This window comes from Lutjanus erythropterus, chromosome 6, assembly GCF_056507025.1.
Source record: "Lutjanus erythropterus isolate fLutEry1 chromosome 6, fLutEry1.hap2, whole genome shotgun sequence".
Taxonomy (NCBI): Eukaryota; Metazoa; Chordata; class Actinopteri; order Lutjaniformes; family Lutjanidae; genus Lutjanus; species Lutjanus erythropterus.
The window spans coordinates 42,486,865-42,509,437 of record NC_139322.1 but is presented as its reverse complement, the minus strand read 5'-3'; the positions used below and the strand labels follow the sequence as shown (position 1 = coordinate 42,509,437).

Here is a 22,573-nt window from a genome sequence, read left to right as displayed (position 1 = left end):
TTAAACTAAAAGTACCCCTCATAAAAACTTCTAGATTACAGTAACTTGAGTATTTATTATTAGTTACTTCCACCCCTGCTTTTTAGTGTAATATTTTGTTATCATTTCATTTTACATGTTCACCGTTAATTTGATCATTTTTTGCAAACTAGGTCAACTTTCTAAGTAGATTTAGTTCATCAAAGTGACAGATGTCTTGCAAGGGTGGCTTTGCTGTAGTTGAACTTCCTCTAGTGTACAGTCACTAGTAGCTTGCATGGCTATGCTTTCAAAGTATCTTCCCAACACCGAAAACATCCCCCTAAGGCAAAGTTTCGCTGCAGGGAAAAATACTCCCCAGTCGTGGGTTATACATTGTGAACAGATTTAAGGTAGGTCATTGTGGCTTCTTGTAGAAGCTACATGACAACAGAACACTGACTGAGCAGCGGGGTGGAGCAAGCAGGACAGAATATGGCACTGCGGAGAGTTCAGGAGAAATTCCGACAAAAAATATGTGATACTAAAAAAAATCAAGAGAACCTCTTTAGACCGGAGAACTAAACATTTATTTACCAGTTCTTCAGGCGTCCGCGTCTCTCCTTCTCTGCAGCAACATTGGCAACAAAAACAGTGTCCACAACACGCCATCTTCGTTGTTGTGTCATGCTATGTTTAAGGCCTGTGGTAAAATCGTCAAGCTGTTGTAAGTTTGAAAGATCGAAATCGCTGGTGGAACCAGAAAACACATTTAGTTTTAGCTTTTAGTGAAAAGAGCGGTATGTTTATAGTAAATAAGAAGCATATGCTTTAGCATTGTCGTAAAATTAGATTTTAAATTATAGGGTCATAGCATTGTCGCTATGTTTAAAACGTTTACATATTTCCCATGACACAAAAACTCACCATGATCATCTGGTCATGGTAACACGTGACGCTGAAGACGGAAAGTCGTTTCAAACTATCAAATGTGCGTTTAATTTACGCATAAGTAAATACGTGCATCCTAAACGCAAAAAGTCAAATATTACCCATGAAATTTCTTGGTATTACAGGAAAAGTCATTCGATTGAGCAAGAAGCCGATTTTATAGTTGTACATAATATTGTTGGTGCCTGTGAAAATACAACGGATATATTCAACTCGATATATTGGAAGAAACCACTGAAAACGGCATTGGATTGAAATACCTGTTCACTTTAACATTTTGAATAAAATACTTGTTTATTATCAATATTAATATTAACATATGATATTATCTATAGGGCTGACAGGAATGTGTATTAATTTCAACTAAATTTAACAAAACCAACAGGCATATAATCCATGTATCATGTGCATGAATTGAATGTTAAAGTTTATTCGAATTTTACCCAGGGTCAGGTTCATAAAAATGATACAAAAATCGCTCTTACAAAGATTTCATGAATCACGAGCCGTGGGAGGACTAGCGTTACACTAACCGCTGTTGTAACAGTTGTGTATCTAGGCGCGTGTATCCCCACTCTCTCTAAATTGAGATTAGGACATATTGGATTAATTTATACTTTGTTCATCATAAAAAAGCCAGAATTAGATAAATGTGAAACTTGTGGATGTAGAGAAACTGATGACCCCGTCTTATTTGGATGGAGTGGAAAAAGGGGGGAAACAAGTCCAGGTACAAAGGGCTTTATTTAAATATTTATACGAAACATTTAATATCCAGATTATGTTTTTTTCCTTCTTTCCTTCTTTTCATTGTAAATTTATGGTGTTACAAACTGCGGTGCAGTAGGTGGCGGCATGCCCCTTTAACGTTGCTTTGTAGCCCGCCATTAAAACTATAGAAGAAGAGGATGTTTTCTTTGGTGAATTTAACGCAGCATCGTCCCGTTGACTCCAGCCACGCCGCGTCCGGTCTCCGCGTGCTGTTGGTTCCCTCGCTGTTGCCGTTAATGTTCTAATGTTCGATGTTGGAGGGAAAACGGACTCTGGAGAAGGTGGGAGAACTGAAGCGCTGTTTGCTTTGTTTTCCATTGCAAAGAGGAAGTCCCCGGCTTTAGCTTGAAGCTTATTATGCTAATTTACGTCTGTATTTCTTTGTCATAACCAATGAGGCACGTAGCCTGCTGTGGTCATGCTCAGCTAACTACCATACTACTACTACGATACGTGATACACCTGGATATAGACGAGCAGCTCGTGTCAGTCTGTTATAGTAACTACTGATCGGCCAGGTTAGAGCTGGTGCTGCTTTAAACGGGTCAGGTAGGATGTGTGTGGGGAACTTCAGTGGTTGCTGGTTCAGAAGCAAGAATTTTTTTTTAACTTTCATTTGAACGTCTTGCATTATTGTTGGCCATTTATATTGAGATTTTTTTGAGTTTTTATTTATGTTTATGAGGTAGATAGAAAGCATCAGTATGCGTGCTGTCAGAGTATGCTGTGCTAACTTAATGATGTCCAATTCTCTGTTTTGTGTCCTCTTTTCTCTCAGTATAATCTGACATCATGGTGAACCAGGTTCAGCGAGGGGACGGTAGTTGGCAGTCATGCAAAAGCGACTCCAGCGGGGCCAGCAACAGCGGCGGGGAGAGCTCCAAGGAGAGCTCCCGCTGCTCCACGCCGGTGCTGGACGCAGACCGCGCGGACAGGCTTCGGGATAAGATGCGGAGGAGGACGGAGTCCGGAGACCGCTGGTTCTCGCTGGAATTCTTTCCTCCTCGCACAGCCAGCGGAGCTGTCAACCTCATCTCAAGGCATGTGAAATTTAACTGGGCTAAACTGGGTATACGGTGTGCTTAGACTGCGTGTGAGACAGCAAGCGTACATTCTGTTGAACCCTCGGTGGTGCAGCCTGTTACATATTTTAACATCAATTTACATGCTGATTTTACTATATAATGGTATTGTCAATATCTGAGCTGATAAATTATTAGCCAGTATTGGCCTATTCAGCTGATAAACATCAGCTATACAAATATTGTCAAATCATTAGGCAAAATGCGCCACAAAAGCCAAAGTATATTTGTGAAGTTTTTTTCATGAACTTTGCTAGAAAAATAATTTAACACTTGAAGAGTCAAAGCTGTTCTTTTTTGTTGTTTTAATAACGGTGTCAGATTTTGTTCAGTCAGAGTCTCAGATGTAGTGACCAAAGATGGATGATTTAATGTTCCACAGCTCTCTTACCCTCAGGTGTGCATAAACTACAGGTTGAACTTTTTAAAATACAAACATATAAAATTAAATTATCTGTTTTGGCCAGGAGAAGCAGGTAATTACTGGTACTGACTGAAAGAAATCCATATTGAAAAGTAGAATCTGCAGTTCTCTCAGTATTTTTCTTTTCTTTCTGCCTACTTGCAGCTTCCAGAGCATGTCCAGAGAAAAAAAGTAACACACAGTATAGCCTGCTGGCTGTTATACCACATTAATTGACTTTTTAAAGAATAATTTGAAAATGTAAATGACAGTGGTCAGGTCGTAAAACCAAAAAAGGGCACCTATGTGACTATATATTAAATTCATATTAAATCCACCCACTATATGGCTGAATATATTTAAACAGGCTTTTTTTGCTTACACCAACTTGAAAAAAAAACAGTAAGGATCATTTAGATGTTTCATTATTAACTCCAGTTCTGTCTCTACAATGGATTTCTGTTATTTGGACTCCAGAGAGGACATGCATGAGATCCGTGTTTGTAGATCCAAAGGAAAAAGGGAAGACGAGGGAAGGGACATGTTACTTGTATTAAGAGTTGCGATACCAGGGTCAAGTATTTCAAACCCTTCAGTCTAGATCAGAGTTATCTAGATTTTTTGTTTCCTCTTTTTTTCTGTCCCAGATAAAACTGATCTTGTCCTGGTTTTTCAAAGTATTCGGTTTGGCTTTGGGTTTATGAAAAGTGCTACTGTTTATACTACTGTTACCAAAAGACACAAAGCAAAATAAATTTTCTCTCAATATTCGTCCAGTTGGTCCATCTGGATCAGTACTGCCATGTAATAGGTCAGGGCCATCTGTCTGAGGATGTGATGGTCACTCCTTCCATCGCAGTGAGAAACCTTTCATTCTTCATCCTATATTATGAAGGACAAGGCAGGCAAGATCTACATCGCACTTTCAAAGGAAGAAATGTACAAGTCTTGTTTTGGTAATCTAATTAAAAATCGGGTTATTTAGTTCATTGTTTGATTCATGATGCCTACTGTTTTATCCTGATCTGTATTACTTTAATATGCAAGCATTGAACAGGCCTAAAAAATGAATAAATGTGTACCATGTACACCATAGACATTTGATCTGGACTGTGGGACTACCAAATCCATATCCCAGTTTTGTAGGATCAGGATCACATCTACCAGTTTTGAAGTACTCAATTTTGAGATTTAATCCTATCTGGATAATTCTGATCTAACTTAAATGTTTGGAAAACTGACCCCTGTTAGTTGATTTGTATGGGCATGATATCAGTTGGAATGTGAAGGCTACTATTTGATTTATAAATATAGTGTGCCATCATTAATGAGCCTTTTTTAAATATAGTTATTAAATTTTGCAAAATTAAGACAACAGATATACTTCAAGGTTTATATACACATAATAAAACAAAGTTAACTAAAACAAAACATGAATTTTTTCTTATTTTCAAGTACTTGGGAAACATCTTGTGCGGTGACTTTAAAGATATTTAATAAAATGTCCCGATATTTTAAAAAAGTTATGCATTTTCCCCTCTGTATCATAAATCAGTTTTTCCATGGCTAAACGGTTACAAATACTTTTAGATCAGTGTCCAACTATAGGTGCTTCTGTGCTCTTCCAGACAGTGGCATGACAGTATTTAGCCATAAGTGAGCATAAAATGGTTATCTTTTTCTTTACACCTGACAGTCTTAACATGGGTGAAAGACGTCCAGTAATTAATAGCTGGGGACAGACAGGTAATCTAATGGAAATAATACCTGACATAGTTTGTATGACCTTTTCCCAGAATTTTTAGCATCGATTATCTTAAACCATGTTTTGCTGCACTGCATGTGCTACATGTGTATCAGCTGTTTCAGACCCATATGATGAGAACAGCTGCAGCTCTGCCAAGGGCCTGTTTTAGGCCTGGCTATTAGGCTGCTTTATACAGTATACATACATATAAGGTATGGCCTATTTAGGTATACCTATATGTTTTTAATCACCAAAATATTTAACATGAATGTGAATTATGAGCTCATACAGCCACTTTTGTGGAAAACATATCTTTTGGTTTACCAGGTTTGCAATTGACCTATCTCACAATGTTAACAGAAATGAAATGTGTTCTTTTTCCGCCAACTTTTATGAAAATCAGGCCAGTAGATTTTCCATAATCCTGCTGACAGACAAATCAATAAACAAATGGAACTGAAAACATCACCTCCTTGGTGGAGGTGATGATAATTTAGTGAAAGTTGTAATTTGTTAGTACAAAAATAACTTGGTCTCAGCACACTACAATGATGTGAGCAGCCCCATGGCCGCCCAGTTCAACAACGGTAGACTCCAAGAGGATTTTTCCAATCCTTAGTTTGCATATGAGTTCCATTGTGGACCCATTTTGCTGAAGTTCTGGAAAAGAGTGTGGCTAATATTACAAAGAGCAGTGTCAGGGTTCTTCAGCATGAAATTATCAATATGGCTTTTTGCAATGTTCAAATTACTTGCGGTACAGTATTTGTTAAAGGCAAAATTTGTGTCAAAAACTTTTAAATGAATGAATGTGGTGAGGCATAGATGTCTACAGAGTCTACAGACTTAAAAAAATTCTTCATTTCATACAGATTCATGCAAAAAACCACATCATAGTAATCTTAACATGTTTTTCAATCAAAACAAGAATAATGATGTAAAAATGATCATTACCTATGATATCACAATTGCAATATTAGTCAAAATAATCACAATTAGACATGTTTTCAAAGTCTTTCAGCCCGAGAAGTGAATATCCGGTCATTTTTCCTCAGATTTGACCGTATGGGCTCTGGAGGGCCCCTGTTCATCGACATTACTTGGCATCCAGCAGGGGACCCGGGCTCGGACAAGGAAACCTCATCCATGATGATTGCAAGCACAGCGGTCAATTACTGTGGCCTGGAGAGCATCCTGCACCTGACCTGCTGCAACCAGACCAAAGAGAAGATCACTGGTTACCTGGCAAAAGCAAAGCACCTGGGCCTCAAGAACATCATGGCACTGAGGGGAGGTAACAGCTGACATTTGTTAACATTGATAATAGAAAAATTCTGAATAACAAAAGAAATATTTGCTCCAGTTGTCTGTCCCATTTGTGGGATATCTAACCTGCTGTTTAAAGGCAGGTCACTTATTGCTTAAGTGTATTTTATAAAAAATAGCACATATGAGAGAGACATGTACCTGATTTGTGGATGATATATGCTATTCTGGTGTTGTCATGTTCAGCATTTCAGTCATGTGCCATACCTGCAAAATGTTGTTTATAAAAATAATTACTTTTTTTTTTACTCAGTGCAGATGTGTATATATATTTCAAGTGTATCTCGGTAATACTTAGAGAAAAAAAATATGTACCATAAGGCCCAGTGATAAGGCTTCCCCATGGCAAGTAAAATGTCATGGCAGGCAAGTAAATCTGGCAACTCACCTGCCTGACTGGGCAAATAGTAAAAAAAAAGATTAAAGTTTTAAATTATTTTTAAATCAATTATGCATAACAGTATTTCTTTTCCATGCAAAATGGCAGGAAATGCTGTTTTCGGCCTCTCAAATATGGAGATTTCTTGATTTTCTCTGTTTATTATCATGTTAAAATGAATCTCTTTGGGTTTTAGACAAAACAAGACATTAAAGACATCACCTTGAGCTTTAACAAACTGAGATGGACAGTTTCACTGTTTTTGGACATTTCATAGACATAGCCCGAGATTGGACATAATAAACTTCAGTCTTTGATAACTGCCAATAAATAAAACAAATTGTACAGGTACAAATTGGCTTTGGGCACGTAGATTTCTGACGCAGTTGCCTGACTGGGACAAGTGGAAAAAAAAGATTAATGCAGTATTATGAGAGTGAAATGTCACAGGCTTTTTTGAGAAAAATTTAGAATTTTATGAGGAAAATAAATAATTATATTGTGGAAATAATGTAAATAATACAAAATAATTGACAACAAAGCCCTAACATTCCAACTTATTTATTACCTCGTGAGGCCTTATTACCCATCATACTACTTGCATGTCATAGTTTAGATTGGATTTCAGGGATTTTTTTTTAAAAGTGTTGGTGTTTTACTTATTGTACAGGTAATCACCTTGTTTCTGCTTCCAATGTTTTAGCAGAGTGCAATGGGCCATTTTAGATGGCAGGCATAACTAAACAAGTCCTGAAATGGATCAGACTTTACATAGCTGATACGATCAGGTCTGATCCCAATCCTGCTGACTCAATGTCTACTCTGTTATCTCCACAGACCCGGTGGGAGCAGACTGGGAGGAAGAAGAGGGAGGCTTCAACTACGCCATTGACCTGGTCAAACATATCAGATCAGAGTTTGATGATTACTTTGACATCTGTGTTGCTGGTATGTTTTATGCCTCCACATGGGTAGTAGACAGTTTAAGTGGAACTCCATTTGATGAATCAGTCAGTGACTGAAATATGTTTGTGTGTCCAGGATACCCCACAGGCCATCCTGAGGCAGAGAGCTATGAGGACGATCTCAGACACCTAAAGGAGAAAGTGGATGCTGGAGCAGATTTTGTCATCACCCAACTGTTCTTCAGGGCAGACACTTTCCTAAAGTTTCTGGATGACTGCAGGGCGATTGGTATCACATGTCCCATCCTCCCTGGAATCTTCCCCATTCAGGTAGTTCACTGCTGCTTCCAGGAACAGGAATACTCTGCTCATCATAAACATACAGTTCATTTTCAGATGGGCTCATACAACAACGTCAGGAAAGAGGAGGAACCAGTCTTCTGTTTGTTCTGTTGGCCTTTTAATACACAGACACAGTATACCACTGTACCGATCATGTTTGAGCAGAGACAAGTGGCTTCTCCAGTAGGTGCATGTCAAGGAACACATTTGACTGAATCAACAATGCAGGCATTTGAGGCAGTAGTAATAGTTTTTGCTTGGGCTGGACGATAAGACAAAATTTTCATATCACATTTTTTTTAAAAGTCATATCGGTTTCACAGTATTTGACGGTATTTTTTTTCATGCAACAGTGTTCTTACCCACATTTTCTTCTAATGAGAAAAGAATTACTGCAGTTGATTGGTTTTAAACAGCCCATTTTACTGTCATAAGGACTGTATCATGTTTTTTTTTTCCATGTCCAGACAGGTAAAAGCATGACCCCTTCAAAGTATGGTTACCATCACATGGCAGGGATGACTATACGATTAAATGTCCCCATCCATGCTAGTTGGCACCAGAAATACTAGTAGATTTTATGCAGCCGCACACCACTAGTCAGGGCTGTGGCTCTGTGAGACAGCAGCCCCTCTCGTCCAGCGCATATGAACCGATCGCCGTGGCAACCCTGGATGTTTATATCAGCAAAGTCAGACAGTGATAGAATAAGCTGATATATATTCACTCGACTGGAGAAATGTGCCCACATTAAGCACAGACACAGACATAAACCTGCAAGCGGAGCTGCTGCTGCTAACGTTAGCCACACTGTGTGTAAGGCTGGCAGCTAACATTAGCTCTGGGTCCTTTATCTGCAGACACTGTGACCCTCTTCAGTCTGAAAAGGTGAAGCGTTTAGTGAGTTGTTGTCATGTTTTGTACATTAATGTGTAAGGCTTGTATTGCACAGCGCAAAGTAGCACGAATTTCAGCTGTATTTAAAGTACGATTTGGCGATTGTAGACTGTGATTAACGTCTTCAAATGGCTCTTAATGCACACACTATTTTTTCAGACCGTGTTTAACATTATAAATTAATAAATTCTGCTAAATTATAACTGCTTTCTGAGTCTTTTCTTAGTGTTAGACTAGTCAACTAGTATAAATAGACAGGGAAATTAGTTGACAGGAACATCCCTAGAGCACACGCTGAAGCAAGCACGTCTGTGGTGTTGGTGTGCAGCAGTGAAATGGGTCCCCACTGAAACACTTTCCTGCCGCGCACATTCTGGACATTGTTTGGGCTATTCACCGGTATGGTGGTATATGAAAAATTAATATCATAACGAAAATAAAGACCGGTTTTCAGTACGAACCGATATACCGCACAGGCCTAGTTTTTGCATCTTAATTTAAAGTTGCCATTTATGTTGATTTGTCTCTGATTTTCAGCTTTCCCACTGAGCTTCCCTGTCAAAATTGTAAGGCATTTCCACATTGCTATAGTACTGCTCTTTCCTCCATTTATTACATTAATAAAATATTTAGCTTTGGCTTTTCAGATTTTGTTTTTAGTGACCTTGTTCCTCAATATGTGCAAATTATTAATGAAGGCAACAGTAATTAACTGAAGTGAAACAAGCATTGGCACATTTAATGTCGACAATAATGCCCCTAAATTACATATTTGTGAGGTAAATAGAAGTAGATCATGACCTCCTGTGGAACAACTTTGTGTGGAAAAAAACATGAAGATGCACTGAAGCCAAATCTGTATTTGCTGCCAACATGTGTATCTGTACCCTTAAAGGTTTGTGTTACTGTAGTTATGATTAGACCATCCACTGGGCTGAACTAGCTGAACTAACCTGTTGGTCTCCAGGGTTACCAGTCTCTGCGTCAGCTCGTCAAGCTGTCAAAGCTCGAGGTGCCAGAGGAGATCACCAAAGTCATCGAGCCCATCAAAGACAACGATGCTGCTATCCGTAACTATGGAATCCAACAGGCAGTGGAGATGTGCCGTGTGCTGCTGGACAGTGGCAAGGTACCAGGGCTCCATTTCTACACGCTGAACCGAGAGGTCGCCACTATGGAGGTGCTCCGACAGCTGGGCCTGTGGATAGAAGACCCCAGGTCAGTTATCCCTCTGCCTGCTTTAAGTTATAATATGTAGCATTTTGATTAAAATATCTACAAATGCTTGACCTGTGCTATACATGAAACAACATGAAAGGTAATGCTAGATGCTAAAACCTCTGGCAAAACACAAGATACTGTCAGATTAACATCATCTTTTAAGCCTCACAGGGTTGTCAAACTTATGGCCCTCGGGCCAAAACTGGTCCACCAGAGGATCCAGTCCAGCCTGCGGGATGACTTTGCAAAGTGTGTAAATTACAGAGAAGACATTAATTTTAGGGTTGAAACGATAGCTCGAGTAATTTGATGACTAAAATCTGTTTAAATCCAAACAACTGTACAGCACACTGTGAAGACCAGAGTATTGATGAGTGCTGGCATTTAAATTTTGATGTAATTTATTATCACACAGCTGCAGCATCTCTCCTGTCTGCGTCAGTGCAGCTCCTCCATACACACACGTACAGTACAGACACACACAGAGGAGGTCAGTCGCTTTCTGGGTTTTTCCCTACATATTAATCCACCCGCGATTCAGTTTTCACAGCAGCAGAGAAGCTGCGTGTGGAGGAGACTGTTGTTAATGACGGAGTTTATTACAACAGAAACTAACGTGATGGTTAATGACATCGACACCAACCAGATGCACTTATAAAATTAAACAACTGTATAAGGAGGCCTATACATAAAACAGCAGAGTCTGTGTTTCTCTGTGAGAAACTTTCAGACCTTCTCACAGCAGAGTGAACAGTTGAGGGAGGAGAGGAGGACAGACTGATCACTAATCAATCACTGATACCATCGTCCTCCCGGACTGATTAAAAAAATGAAACCTGGGTGTCCACACAAATAAAGTCTTTGTGTGAAACACTGCAGAGTGTAACATCGTGCTGTTTACAGACAGTCTGCTGTCTGTAGTTTGACAGAGAGACAGAGAGAAGGGAACCTGTCTAGAAGGGAACCCTAGATCCGTGAAAGATCACGCCAGTTTGATTATTTTAGTAGAAATAACAAACACAAATCTCGCGAGAGTTGTGCAAATAAAGAGTTACCTTCTAGACACGACCGAAAAAGGTGCGTCTTTATTTAATTTATACTAATTTAATTTAAAAGTCTTGCATGTTTTTGTTTCCATTTTTGAAAAATCAACATTTTTATTGCGTTGTTGTAATTTTAATGGTATTCTTATTGGTATTTTTTGATGACTAAATACAGACCTGCAAACTCAAGAGGAGAAAAAGGTGTCATGTTGGTAAACCAGTCCCCTGTCCTCTCGGGGTCTGTGAGCGTCTGTCCTGCTCCAGAAGAAAAATGTTGTGATTTTAACATGTGAACAAAACATTCTGGTGACAGTTTCAGTTAAAAGAGTTAGTTCCATCTTCTGTTTGTGGTTTCTGCAGACATTACTACCTTTACTTTTACCTTTGTACTTGGAAAAAAGTAGAAAGTAAAGTAAAAAGTAAAAGTAAATCTACAGTAAAGTAGAGAGTATTTTTACTTTAGCAATTTATAGTTGTTCATTTAATAGACCTGTCTTATCTTCTCTTTTGTATATTACCATTGTTCTTAAATAAAGCAAAAGTAATGTAATAGAAAAAAATGCAGAACACGCAATATTTCTTATCTGATTCTTATCTATCTATAATGGATAGATTATGCTTTAATTTTACTGGTCCGGCCCACTTGAGATCAAATTGGGCTGTATGTGGCCCCTGAACTAAAATGAGTGTGACACCCCTGTGCTACTTTCATATGTGTTGATTTTGGAGGCCCCTGTGGACAAAAGTGGTAGTGTTTCCACTGCCATAGCCACAGGACATAATTTCAAAAATAAAATTACCTAAATAAAAATCTCCTTCCTCTTTTTGACTGGCTAATGTAGTACTCACTGTAACTAAATCTAAATAATGGCTCATTTAATCTGATTTCATGGAGACTCAGACCCACTGGCAGATGACAATATAGAAATAACCAGTCTTCTTGTGTAGGTTTGCATATGCAGGTCATAATGAGGCACCAGTATTTCCAGAAAAGTACATATATATTCTACATTCAATTTAATACAGTAGAAAGACTACATATTTAAGTTCAAACTGATAAACTTTAGTGTGTTTTTGTAAATATGAAGTCATTCTGAATTTGGTACTTTGGTTCCAAAAAAGTTAAGACAGGGTCATGTTAACCTCCGTGTTACATCATCTTTTCTTTTAACAACACTCAGTCAGCATTTGGGAACTGAGGACACTAATCAGTGAAGTTTTACATGCTGTAACACGTGCAGAATGTGTCTTGGCATTGTCTTGCTAAAATATGATGTCTCTGAAAACGACGTCATCTGTGTGGCAGACCTGTATTCAGATGAATACAGTACAAAATATATGTTTAGATATTTTGTCTACTGATCAAACTGATTAACTTTATTCTTTTGTTGTAAATGAACTCTCATCTGAATGTGATGCCTGCAACATGTTTCAAAAACAGGGCAAGACTGTGAAATCTGTGGCGCAAACACACCTGTTTGGAACATTTCACAAGTAAACAGTTGAGCTGGTAACAGGTGACAGTATCATGATTGATTATTAAAGGTTCATCCACGAAAGGCTCAATCGTTCACAAGCATGGATGCGGTGAGGTTCACCACTTTGTGAAAAAGTGCAAATAGTCCAACAGTTTCTCAACACAAAACTTCAGGAAAGTAGAGATTTCACCATCTACAATCCACAATATCATTGAAAGATTGAGACAATCCAGAGAAATCTTTGCATGTGAGGAGCAAGACTGAAAACCAACATTGAATGTCTGTGACCTTTGACCCCTCAGGCAGCACTGCATTAAAAACCCACATCATTAGGATACTACATGGTAGGGGTGGGCGTTATGGCCTCAAAATTGTCACAATATCTCAAGGAAATTTGTAATAATGATATTTATGATGATATAGCAAAAAATACTGAACAGTGTTTTGTCATTGCAACTTGCAGGCAGCAGCATTTACCAGTGCAAAGAAAATAAAGGGCATTTTCCATCCTTTTCCAATGAGCTATTGTCATTGATGACAGTAACTCTTACCAAATGAGGTAGAATATCAGTGCTGAAACTGTTGCATTGGATTTAATTTTTTGTATAAACATAAAATGGATATACCATGAAATGAAAAAAGTTAGAATGTCAGTGCTGGAACTGTACAAGTAAACACTTAAAGGCAAAACACACTAATTTAATACACTGCCCTGGATCCTGAATGTTGCATACTACTGTAGGTTTGTTACAAACCCCGCTTCTGATGTTCACAAGCTCATAGTTACCTCGGTAATTTATCCAGGATCATTAGTGTGAGGATCTCAAAGACAGCATAAGCAGATTCAACCTGTTTTTGTGGACCAGGTCCCCGCTCTTTGTTTGCCTGACATTAGAATTCAAAGTGGTCCAGAGTTTGAGAGCTTGTTTCCTTTGCCAGGCGGCCTCTTCCCTGGGCAGTGAGTGCCCACCCCAAAAGGAAGGTAGAAGATGTTCGACCTATCTTCTGGGCATCTAGGCCCAAGAGCTACATCTATAGAACCCAGGACTGGGATGAGTTCCCTAACGGCAGATGGTGAGCTCAGTTACACCTGAACACATTTTACATGACAAAACTCAAATGTTACAATATCATCCAACATTTTACTCTTGAGTCTGGATAAATAGAGAGTGAGAATTGGTGTGGAGCCTACTATCAAATGACTAAACTGTGTCCTGTTGTTATCTTCAGGGGAAACTCCTCTTCTCCAGCTTTTGGTGAGTTAAATGACTACTACCTGTTCTACTTGAAGAGCAAGTCCTCCAAAGATGCACTGCTGCAGATGTGGGGTGAGGAGCTGAAGAATGAAGAGAGCGTCTTTGAGGTCTTCACCTGCTACATCAGTGCCCAACCAAACTCCAGAGGACACAAGGTAGACAAAACTGTGTGCTGATGACTGATAAGCGTCCTCACATGGATCTGTTGACAGTATCTGTTTTTTGTGGTTTTGCTGTGGGTCCTTGTACCTGGCAGGACTGCTAAAACAACTTTTCACAGCACAGAACTTTTACAGAAGTCATGTTAATGACTTTTCTTTTTTTATTAGACTGATGTCAAGTTGATGATCTCATTGATCAAACTTGTTAACAGTGTTCTAACTGAGCCTGATCTTCAAAGCTGGTTTAACTATTTCATGCATCCCTGTTAATTCTCATCTAGCTTACTTGATTCTTGGAAGACTAATTATCTTGGAAGTTTTATTAGCTTAATTAATGTGCAACATTAACTTGCACGCACACACATCACACTGCACATGCCCAGTTCAGATGGTGTCACGCACATGTGAATGTGACTCCAAGCTAAGGTTCTACAGTGAAGATTCAGGCTAAAAATATGGTGTAAATCTTTCATGTCAACTTGGCATGTCAGGGCTTTAGGAGACTTGAATTACACCAGACGACCAGTATGGAGGCATTTATGTTTGCTTGTTTTTTGTTTCTTGTTTGAAATCTGGTCACCATTCACTAAAATTATTTGTGAGATTTGTGGCACTGTTTTCCTCTGAAACTCCAGCAGCATTTTGTGGACCAAAAAAGAAAAAAAAAAACCTTATCTACTCACCCTCAGTTGGCATGAGGGTGAGTAGATAAGGACTGAATATCATTTGGGTGAACTGTCCCCTTTAAACATGAACTTGAAACATGAAGTGTCTAAAATATTTAATTCAGCCTTATTTTAATGAATAGTTTAACATTTTTGGAAATATAAATGGTGACCTTGGTGTTGGTAGGTGTATTTTTGAACTTTTGACAAAAACAGGCCAGCTGTTCTTACTCTTGCAGTCTCCAGTCTTTATGCTAAGCTAGGCTAACCAGGTTGTAAGTCCAGCTCTGTATTTAACACAGACATGAGACTGACATTCATCTGAACAGCTCACGCTCTGAAAGAAAGAGAATAAGTGTGTCTCCCAATATGAGAAATCTTTTAAACCAACATTTTCCCATAGTTATGTTGCATTAGCTGTTCCCACTTATTAGATAATATAAAATAATATAAATTAGACATGTTGAACACAGGCTAATTCTTCTGCTAGGTGATGTGTTTGCCGTGGAACGATGAGCCTCTGGCCCCTGAGACCAACCTGCTGAAAGATGAGCTGGAGAAAGTGAACAGACGAGGAGTCCTTACCATCAACTCCCAGCCCAACATCAATGGCAAACCCTCCACAGACCCTATAGTAGGCTGGGGGCCTGCAGGAGGCTACGTCTTTCAAAAAGTAGGAACACTTGATGTCTTGTTTATACCTTTGGATGGAGTGGTTAGAGAGAGGGGTGTTTCTGTCTAACATGTTGCCTTAATTCTCCTGTTTTACATGCAACAGGCTTATCTGGAGTTCTTCACCTCCAGTGAAAATGTGACAGCTCTCCTCAAAGTACTGAAGAAGTATGAGCCCCGTGTCAACTACCACATTGTTAATGTGCACGTGAGTGTGAACAGGAAGCAGCTGTCATTCTGTGTTTGTGGTTGTTTGTGAGCACAGTATATATATAAGTATATATGAATGTCTGTGTGCAGGGCCGTAACCTGACCAACGCCCCTGACATGCAGCCCAACGCAGTGACATGGGGGATCTTTCCCGGCAGGGAGATTGTTCAGCCTACTGTTGCAGACCCAGTCAGTTTTATGTATTGGAAGGTAAGAGAGAGACTTATACTAATGTCCACAAATTCAGGACTGTTCAGCTTTGTGCTTTTTACTTGTGTGTGATGTGCATTCTTGGTACTTGGTGGAAACTATGATAAAAATGCTGATGCGAAACGATGATAATAGATAATAGGAAAATAGATTATATCAAATGACTTTTGTACTGTGAAACTTTGAAAGCAGTCGTCTCGAAATATAAGTTTATATATGCAATATTATGTTGCCAAAATGAATCTCATATTTACCAGAGAGCTGTTGTATAGTAGTAGTAATAGTTTACGCTGGTGTTGGTTAAATAAGAAATATTTATATGAAAAAAAAGGTCAAATAACTTGACAGAACTGCTGTGATGCATATTAATTTAATAACTAATCACTGTGTCAACCCTTCACTGAACTGGACAATCATTTTTTTTCTATTTTTGTATCATTGTGAGCCAAAGAAAATAGTTTGTCATTTTTCTGCTGCCTGAAATTAATTATAGACAGTCTGTAATGTTAGTTTTAGTCATTTCTCATGCATGTGTGGCTGATAAAGTGAACAGATGGCAGAATAACACTGTCAGATGATGCCTGGTGTACAGTTAACAGCAGTGGTGCAGACATCATTTTTGGGTGATGAAGAGACAACTAGAAAATCTATCTGAAGTGTCTTCTACTAACAGAAATATGTTCCACATATATGGTGTTTGGGTGCTGACAGAAAGTAAATAGGGCGACGCAGGAGGAGAACAGGTCACTTGGTGCTTCACATCCAGCACTCTTGTGGAGCAGTTTGTCCCGCTGTGATAAGTCAAATCCAGTTTGTGGAGCTCAAGAGAGTCAAACTGTGTGTCTGTCTAAAATACTCCCACACTGTAGAGCAGGGGTGTCAAACTCATTTTAGTTCAGGGGCCACATACAGCCCAATTTGATCTCAAATGGGCCAGACCAGTAAAATTAAAGCATAATCTATCCATTATTCTGCCGATTAATCGAGTAATCAGATAAGAAATATTGCGTGTTCTGCATTTTTTTCTGTTACATTACTTTTGTTTTATTTAAGAACAATGGAAATATACAAAAGAGAAGATAAGACAGGTCTATTAAATGAACAACTATAAATTGCTAAAGTAAAAATACTCAGTAAAGTAACTTTACTTTTACTGTAGATTTACTTTTACTGTTTTTACTTTCTACTTTTCTTTCAAGTACAAAGGTAAAAGTAGAGGTATTAAAGTACAACAAAAGCAGTAAAAATGTTGATTTTTCAAAAAAGGAAACGAAAGATTTTTAAATTAAATTAGTATAAATTAGTAATTAGATATTTTTACATTGTGGTATTAGTGTTTGTACCTAAGTAAAGAATGTGAGTATTTTTTCCATCACAGCAGGTCAGTGATCAGTGTTTCAGTGACTCTCTGTGGATCAGTGAATAGTGTTTTATTTATGGCGGCCCACCACATTAAAAACATCGACACCACGACATGATTTACTATTTCTGGAGCTGCGCACCTTTTTTTGGTCGTGTCTAGAAGGTAACTTTTTATTTGCACAACTCTCTCGAGATTTGTGTTCATTATTTCTACTAAAATAATCAAACTGGCGTGATCTTTCACGGGTCTAGGGTTCCCTTCTAGACACGACCCTCTCTGTCTCTCTGTCAAACTACAGACAGCAGACTGTCTGTAAACAGCACGATGTTACACTCTGCAGTGTTTCACACAAAGACTTTATTTGTGTGGACACCCAGGTTTGGTTTGTCACCAATTTTGTCATTTTTATTTTTTAATCAGTCCGAGAGGACGACGGTATCAGTGATTGATTAGTGATCAGTCTGTCCTCCTCTCCTCCCTCACCTGTTCACTCTGCTGTGAGAAGGTCTGAAAGTTTCTCACAGAGAAACACAGACTCTCCTGTTTTACGTATAGACCTCCTTATACAGTTGTTTAATTTTATAAGTGCATCTGGTTGGTGATGATGTCATTAACCATCATGTTAGTTTCTGTTGTAATAAACTCTGTCATTAACAACAGTCTCCTCCACACGCAGCTTCTCTGCTGCTGTGAAAACTGAATCGCGGGTGGATTAATATGTAGGGAAAAACCCAGAATGCAACTGACCTCCTCTGTGTGTGTCTGTACTGTACGTGTGTGTATGGAGGAGCTGCACTGACGCAGAGAGGAGAGATGCTGCAGCCATGTGATAATAAATTGCAAATGCGAGTTAGGTTTAGTCTTTTTGTCTTTATAAAACATCCTGCTGATGAAGAAAGTCAACAGATCAGATACAGACAGGGTCAGAGAATCACACTGACCTCCTCTCTGTGTTTAATAACCCCCACATGTGAAACACAGTGTGCTGTACAGTTGTTTGGATTTAAATGGATTTTAGTTATCAAATTACTCAAATTACTTGAGGAATCGTGTCAACTCTAAAATTAATGTCTTCTCTGTAATTTACACACTTTGCAAAGTCATCCCGCGGGCTGAACTGGATCCTCTGGTGGGGCGGTTTTGGCCTGTGGGCCGTAAGTTTTACACCCCTGGTTTAGACAGAGGCACAGGGTGGTTAACCTTATCAAAAGCCTTATGAAGATCCACGAAAACCGTGTCTCCCACTCCTCCTTTGTCAAGACTAGCTTTGATAACCTCAAGGAAGTAGCAGCATGCAATTTCGGTGGAATGGTTTGCCCTGAAACCAAATTGCATTGGCTGTAGCAGATTTCCGTTGTCAAGGTGCGTATTTAGCTGCTCAGCGGCAACTTTTTCCATTAACTTAAGAGTTGGCGGGGAGTATACTGATGGGCCTGTAGCTGCTAGTTTCCTGTAGGTCACATGGTTTGTATATCGGTGTTACAATGGCTGTCTTCAGGAGGATGGAAACATACATTCATCACAGGAATGGTTAACATTATACATGATGAGGGTGATTAAAAATTTCTTGTATTTTTTATTTATTTATTTAGTTAAACGGATCAAGTTCCCATGTATCCTTCGCTCTTGAATTCGACAGTAGTGACAGGATTTTTTTTTTTACCTTTGTCTAGTTTGTTTGGATTTCATTTGTTAAAACCATGGGGGACTGGGTTTTTGTAAAGGGGCAGCTTAATTCTAAAATTGATAAAATAATCATTAAAAATGTTAGCAGCCACTGAGCTATCCTTCTGTGAAGCTTGTGTTTCTGAGGTGATGGCTGAGCTGTTATGACTGTTTACATAAAGCTCTATGCACTACTGCTACTACTACTGTTTGCTTGCTCCCTTCCTTATAGTTGATCAGTGCACTTCCATAACTTTTTGGTATTCCCTTTGGCCTGCTTTATTACATCTAGAAAGAAGTTTGCTTTGGTCGTCCTAAGCTGTCCTGTTACTTTGTTTCTGAGGCTTTTCAAAATCAGCTGATCAGTTTCCAGTTCTGATTCTAAGGATTTTTTGAGGGCGGTGCTCAAGGTCTTTCTTTGGAATAAAAGATGTATGGGTCTTTTCTTTAATCTTTTTTTGGTTTCTGTACCTCATCTTATAGCTTTCATGATACCAATGTGAGATTGTGGTCTGACATGCCTGTGATTAAGTCATAGGTCTTACGTATGTGATCTGTTTTATTTGTAAAGATTAGATCTAACAGAGTTTTAGAGGATTGTGTTATGCTGGTTGGGTTTTTGTAAGTGCAGCCACTGGGCCAGTTATCGTAGGCATGGAGCTGCTGGTGAAGGACCATGAGGGACCACCACGTTGGTCTGGGTGTTCACACGATGGGTCTTGCACCATCAGGGCATAATCATAGGTGACATTTAGTGAGGGTCCAGAACAACGCTGGGGCTCATGAGCATCTGTGTGGTCCAGGAATCCGCCCTCCAGGCTGGACATCATCGGCACGAGGCAGTCGTGGTCCGATAGGTCTCGGCCCCAGACATCCATTGCTGGGCCACGGCTACTAGGCTGGCCCGCTGGCCTTGGAGTGGGGCTGCGTGGTGCCACTGCTGTTGAGCTGGAAAGGCCCCAGATTCACAGAATGGCTGCCACTGACTCTACACTCCCCACCAGGAAAGAACAACCATAGGAACATTTAGGACATCCTATTTAACAAGATAAGGTATTCTTTTATTAGTCCCACAACAGGGAAAATTTCCAATGTTACAGCAGCAAAGTTGATAGCAAAAATATAAAGAAACATAAATAAAGGTATAAAAAGAGAATAAAATATAATGTATGCATAATTTCATCCATTCGCAAACCATCCACTTTCAATCATAATGTTAGAATTTTTATGCCCTGGCCTGCATGACCTGTGGGTTAACCTGCATCACTACCAGTGGCTCATTTCAGCATCTCTGCTCTCTTCTCCAGCCTGCCAAATCCATCATTTAAATAGTCACTCTGATTGGTTAAATTCATGTTATGCCCAAAATACACCTATGATTAGTTGAGAGACTAAATAGAATCCCTTTGTGCCTTACTTTGTGCCCAGATTATGCGCTGTTTAATTATTAAAGTGGATTTGGACACACCCTAAATGTACCTGCGTCATGCACTTTAGAGTGTTTGTAAGGACACAGGATTTTTTTGAAAACGATGCAGACAAGGCGCTGCTTGTCTGAGGAGGAAGCCAGAATAAGCAAAATTTTGTGACTCATAAAAATAATTACTTGGGATGCAACAACTGAAGTGGCGCATGTTGTGTCTCTGAGGAAACAGTCTGAAGTGAAAAAGAAATGGTTTCATATAAAAGCTGGAGCAAAAAAGAAAAACAGGCCAGTAGAAAAATAAAGAAACAGGTGGAGAACAAGGAGCAGCTCATTTGTCAGTCCAAGATAAGAGAATGCAATTATTGGAATTATCAATAAATGGTATAAAAAATGAGGGTTAAAGTGATGACATCTAGCAAGGATTTTCACATCTCATAATAATAATATTAATAATAAACAATACATTCATAAAATGCAGCACCTAAAAATTTATAAAATCCCTAAAAACAACTAAGATAAATCAACCATTAAAACACTTCCAGACTTCTATTGAAGCATTCATATGAACATTTTAAGCACGAGTTTGTGGTTACAAACAGTTTGTACATGAGGCCCAATGTCAGTAAGTTTTTTCCAAAACTTCTGTCAGAACACTGTCTCATCACCATCTCCTCATCTGTCAAGTGTCAGCACAGACAGGAGGGATTTCCTAAAAGCTGATAAATGCTTTAGCTCTTAGAACGTTGTGTTGCTCTGGTTGGATCGTGTTCTGATTCACACTGATAAATACCCTGTACCCTGTTGTGTATTTTTACACCTGGCACCTTGAGAGGTATCGTGGACTTTTGGGTGATGTGATAAATGAAAAAGCTAAATTGACAAAATGTTATCAGAAGCACGTTTGCCTGCTTCCCCTCACTGAACCTGCCCCCATGTTCTCCTCAGGACGAGGCCTTTGCATTGTGGATCGAGCAGTGGGCCAAACTCTATGAAGACGAGTCGCCTTCACGGATGATCATCAAGTATATCCATGACAACTACTTCCTGGTTAATCTGGTGGACAATGACTTTCCTCTGGAGAACTGTCTGTGGCAGGTCATCGATGACATGTTTGAGCTGCTCGATGCACCTCCAGAGCCACTCAATGACGGAGCAGTCTCTGAATAAAATCATTTTTAGAGAAAGACAGAACACTACAGAACTGTTGATAATTTTATGCATTGTCTAAAAAGGCTGCTATTTAACACAGAGCTCTAGTAAAGTGTACTTCATAGTATTTTTTAAAGACTTTTTTATAAATGTTTTTTAACATATGGTGAAAATGAAACTACTGTCTCACCTGAACAAAATTAAGAGGTTCTTACCAAACATCTTTGAATACTTTTGACCTCCATGATGAGTTGCTTCATCCTCTGCAGCACTCCCAGCTTATAAACTACACATATTCTCACACAGGTTTGGGGTTCAGTCACCTTGTTTTTGAGAGTTTCCTTATGGATTAATGTCACATTAGAAAAAAAAAACTGAAATGTGAATGTGCCCCATACTTTGTGTTTTTTAATAAATCTGTTTATTTTCATAAAAAAAAAAGTTTGTGCCATATTTGAATTAGATTTTTACATGATTTTTAATGTTGTGTACTGTAATTGAGATAGAGATGTTGTGTATGAGTGAAACTTTTTAATCCCTTGATGCTTTGACAAGTGCTGTGATGGTCAGATGTGTGAGCCACTGACGACTAAGTCGTACCACAGACAACAGTGACACTATCAACCCGCTGCCTTAACATGTTTTAAATGTCTGTCTTATTTATTTGTTCAGCCTGCTTTCTAAAGCTCATTAAATAGTTTTCTGTTACAAGTCACCCCAGTGAGTGTGTGTTACTAAGTCCTGTAGAGGAGTATCCTACACCTCCTAGTATCACTAATGAATATGGAGTATTGCTGCAACTACAGTGACTTCATTAGCTGTTCAGCACCACACAACTCCGAGTACAAAGGCCAGAGGAAAGTGCATGGCAGTGGAAGGGATTTTCCACACATTGAGTAACTGAACTGTTGACAAGACAAGAGAAACAGCGAGGTTAGTCTAACTAGCACACACGGGAAGCTGACCTGAGGCTGTCATCAACCACCAACACCAACATCAGACAGACAGCAGTCACCTTTGCCACACAGACAATATTGACCTAATAAAGCTCACAATAAGCAGTCACTCCAGGATTGCGTGGCCTAAAATGCCTGATTTCACGGCATCTTTTCTAAAAACTTGTGGTGCATGTTGCAATGTTTTTAGGCTTTTTTTTTTTTTTTACAATGAAATTGTGGGAGAAAGTGAAATTCCAAAAGTTGCGATTTTGTTTATATATGTATATAAGTCCTAACGATCAAGGCCAACTTGTTCTGGGGAGAACAAAACCCTGCTCTGTTCCAGTGTTTCCCA

The 22,573-nt window shown here is 39.0% G+C and overlaps 2 protein-coding genes across 3 annotated transcripts in view; one reads left to right on the top strand and one right to left on the bottom strand.

Moving 5' to 3' along the window:
- clcn6 (Cl-/H+ antiporter 6) overlaps window positions 1-740 on the bottom strand; it is a 37,033-nt gene extending 36,293 nt beyond the window's left edge. The window contains exon 1 of the mRNA XM_084721999.1: window positions 556-740. Within this exon, the coding sequence (XP_084578125.1) occupies window positions 556-630 (75 nt within the window). The 5' untranslated portion in view covers window positions 631-740. The remainder of the gene's footprint in view (window positions 1-555) is intronic.
- Window positions 741-1,841: 1,101 nt separating this feature from the next.
- Window positions 1,842-21,995, top strand: mthfr (methylenetetrahydrofolate reductase (NAD(P)H)). Of its 2 annotated transcripts, none has more exons than XM_084721997.1 (12): window positions 1,842-1,961; window positions 2,459-2,720; window positions 5,968-6,206; window positions 7,455-7,565; window positions 7,659-7,852; window positions 9,729-9,979; window positions 13,443-13,577; window positions 13,734-13,914; window positions 15,076-15,258; window positions 15,364-15,465; window positions 15,558-15,677; window positions 21,077-21,995. In XM_084721997.1, exons 2-12 carry the CDS (start codon window positions 2,473-2,475, stop codon window positions 21,296-21,298), a joined length of 1,986 nt encoding a protein of 661 aa, XP_084578123.1. In that variant the 5' UTR covers window positions 1,842-1,961; window positions 2,459-2,472; the 3' UTR covers window positions 21,299-21,995. The 2 variants fall into 2 exon arrangements, with proteins under 2 accessions (XP_084578123.1, XP_084578124.1); XM_084721998.1 differs by lacking the exon at window positions 1,842-1,961 and adding an exon at window positions 2,097-2,229.
- The last annotated feature ends 578 nt before the right edge of the window (window positions 21,996-22,573 follow it).

Excerpts from the sequence above, each read along its gene's own strand:
- mthfr (XM_084721997.1), top strand. The coding sequence starts at position 2,473 with ATGGTGAACCAGGTTCAGCGAGGGGACGGTAGTTGGCAGTCATGCAAA. Across the intron at positions 7,566-7,658 it reads CTTTGACATCTGTGTTGCTG|GATACCCCACAGGCCATCCT; the intron begins GTATGTTTTATG and ends TTGTGTGTCCAG. Across the intron at positions 7,853-9,728 it reads CTGGAATCTTCCCCATTCAG|GGTTACCAGTCTCTGCGTCA; the intron begins GTAGTTCACTGC and ends GTTGGTCTCCAG.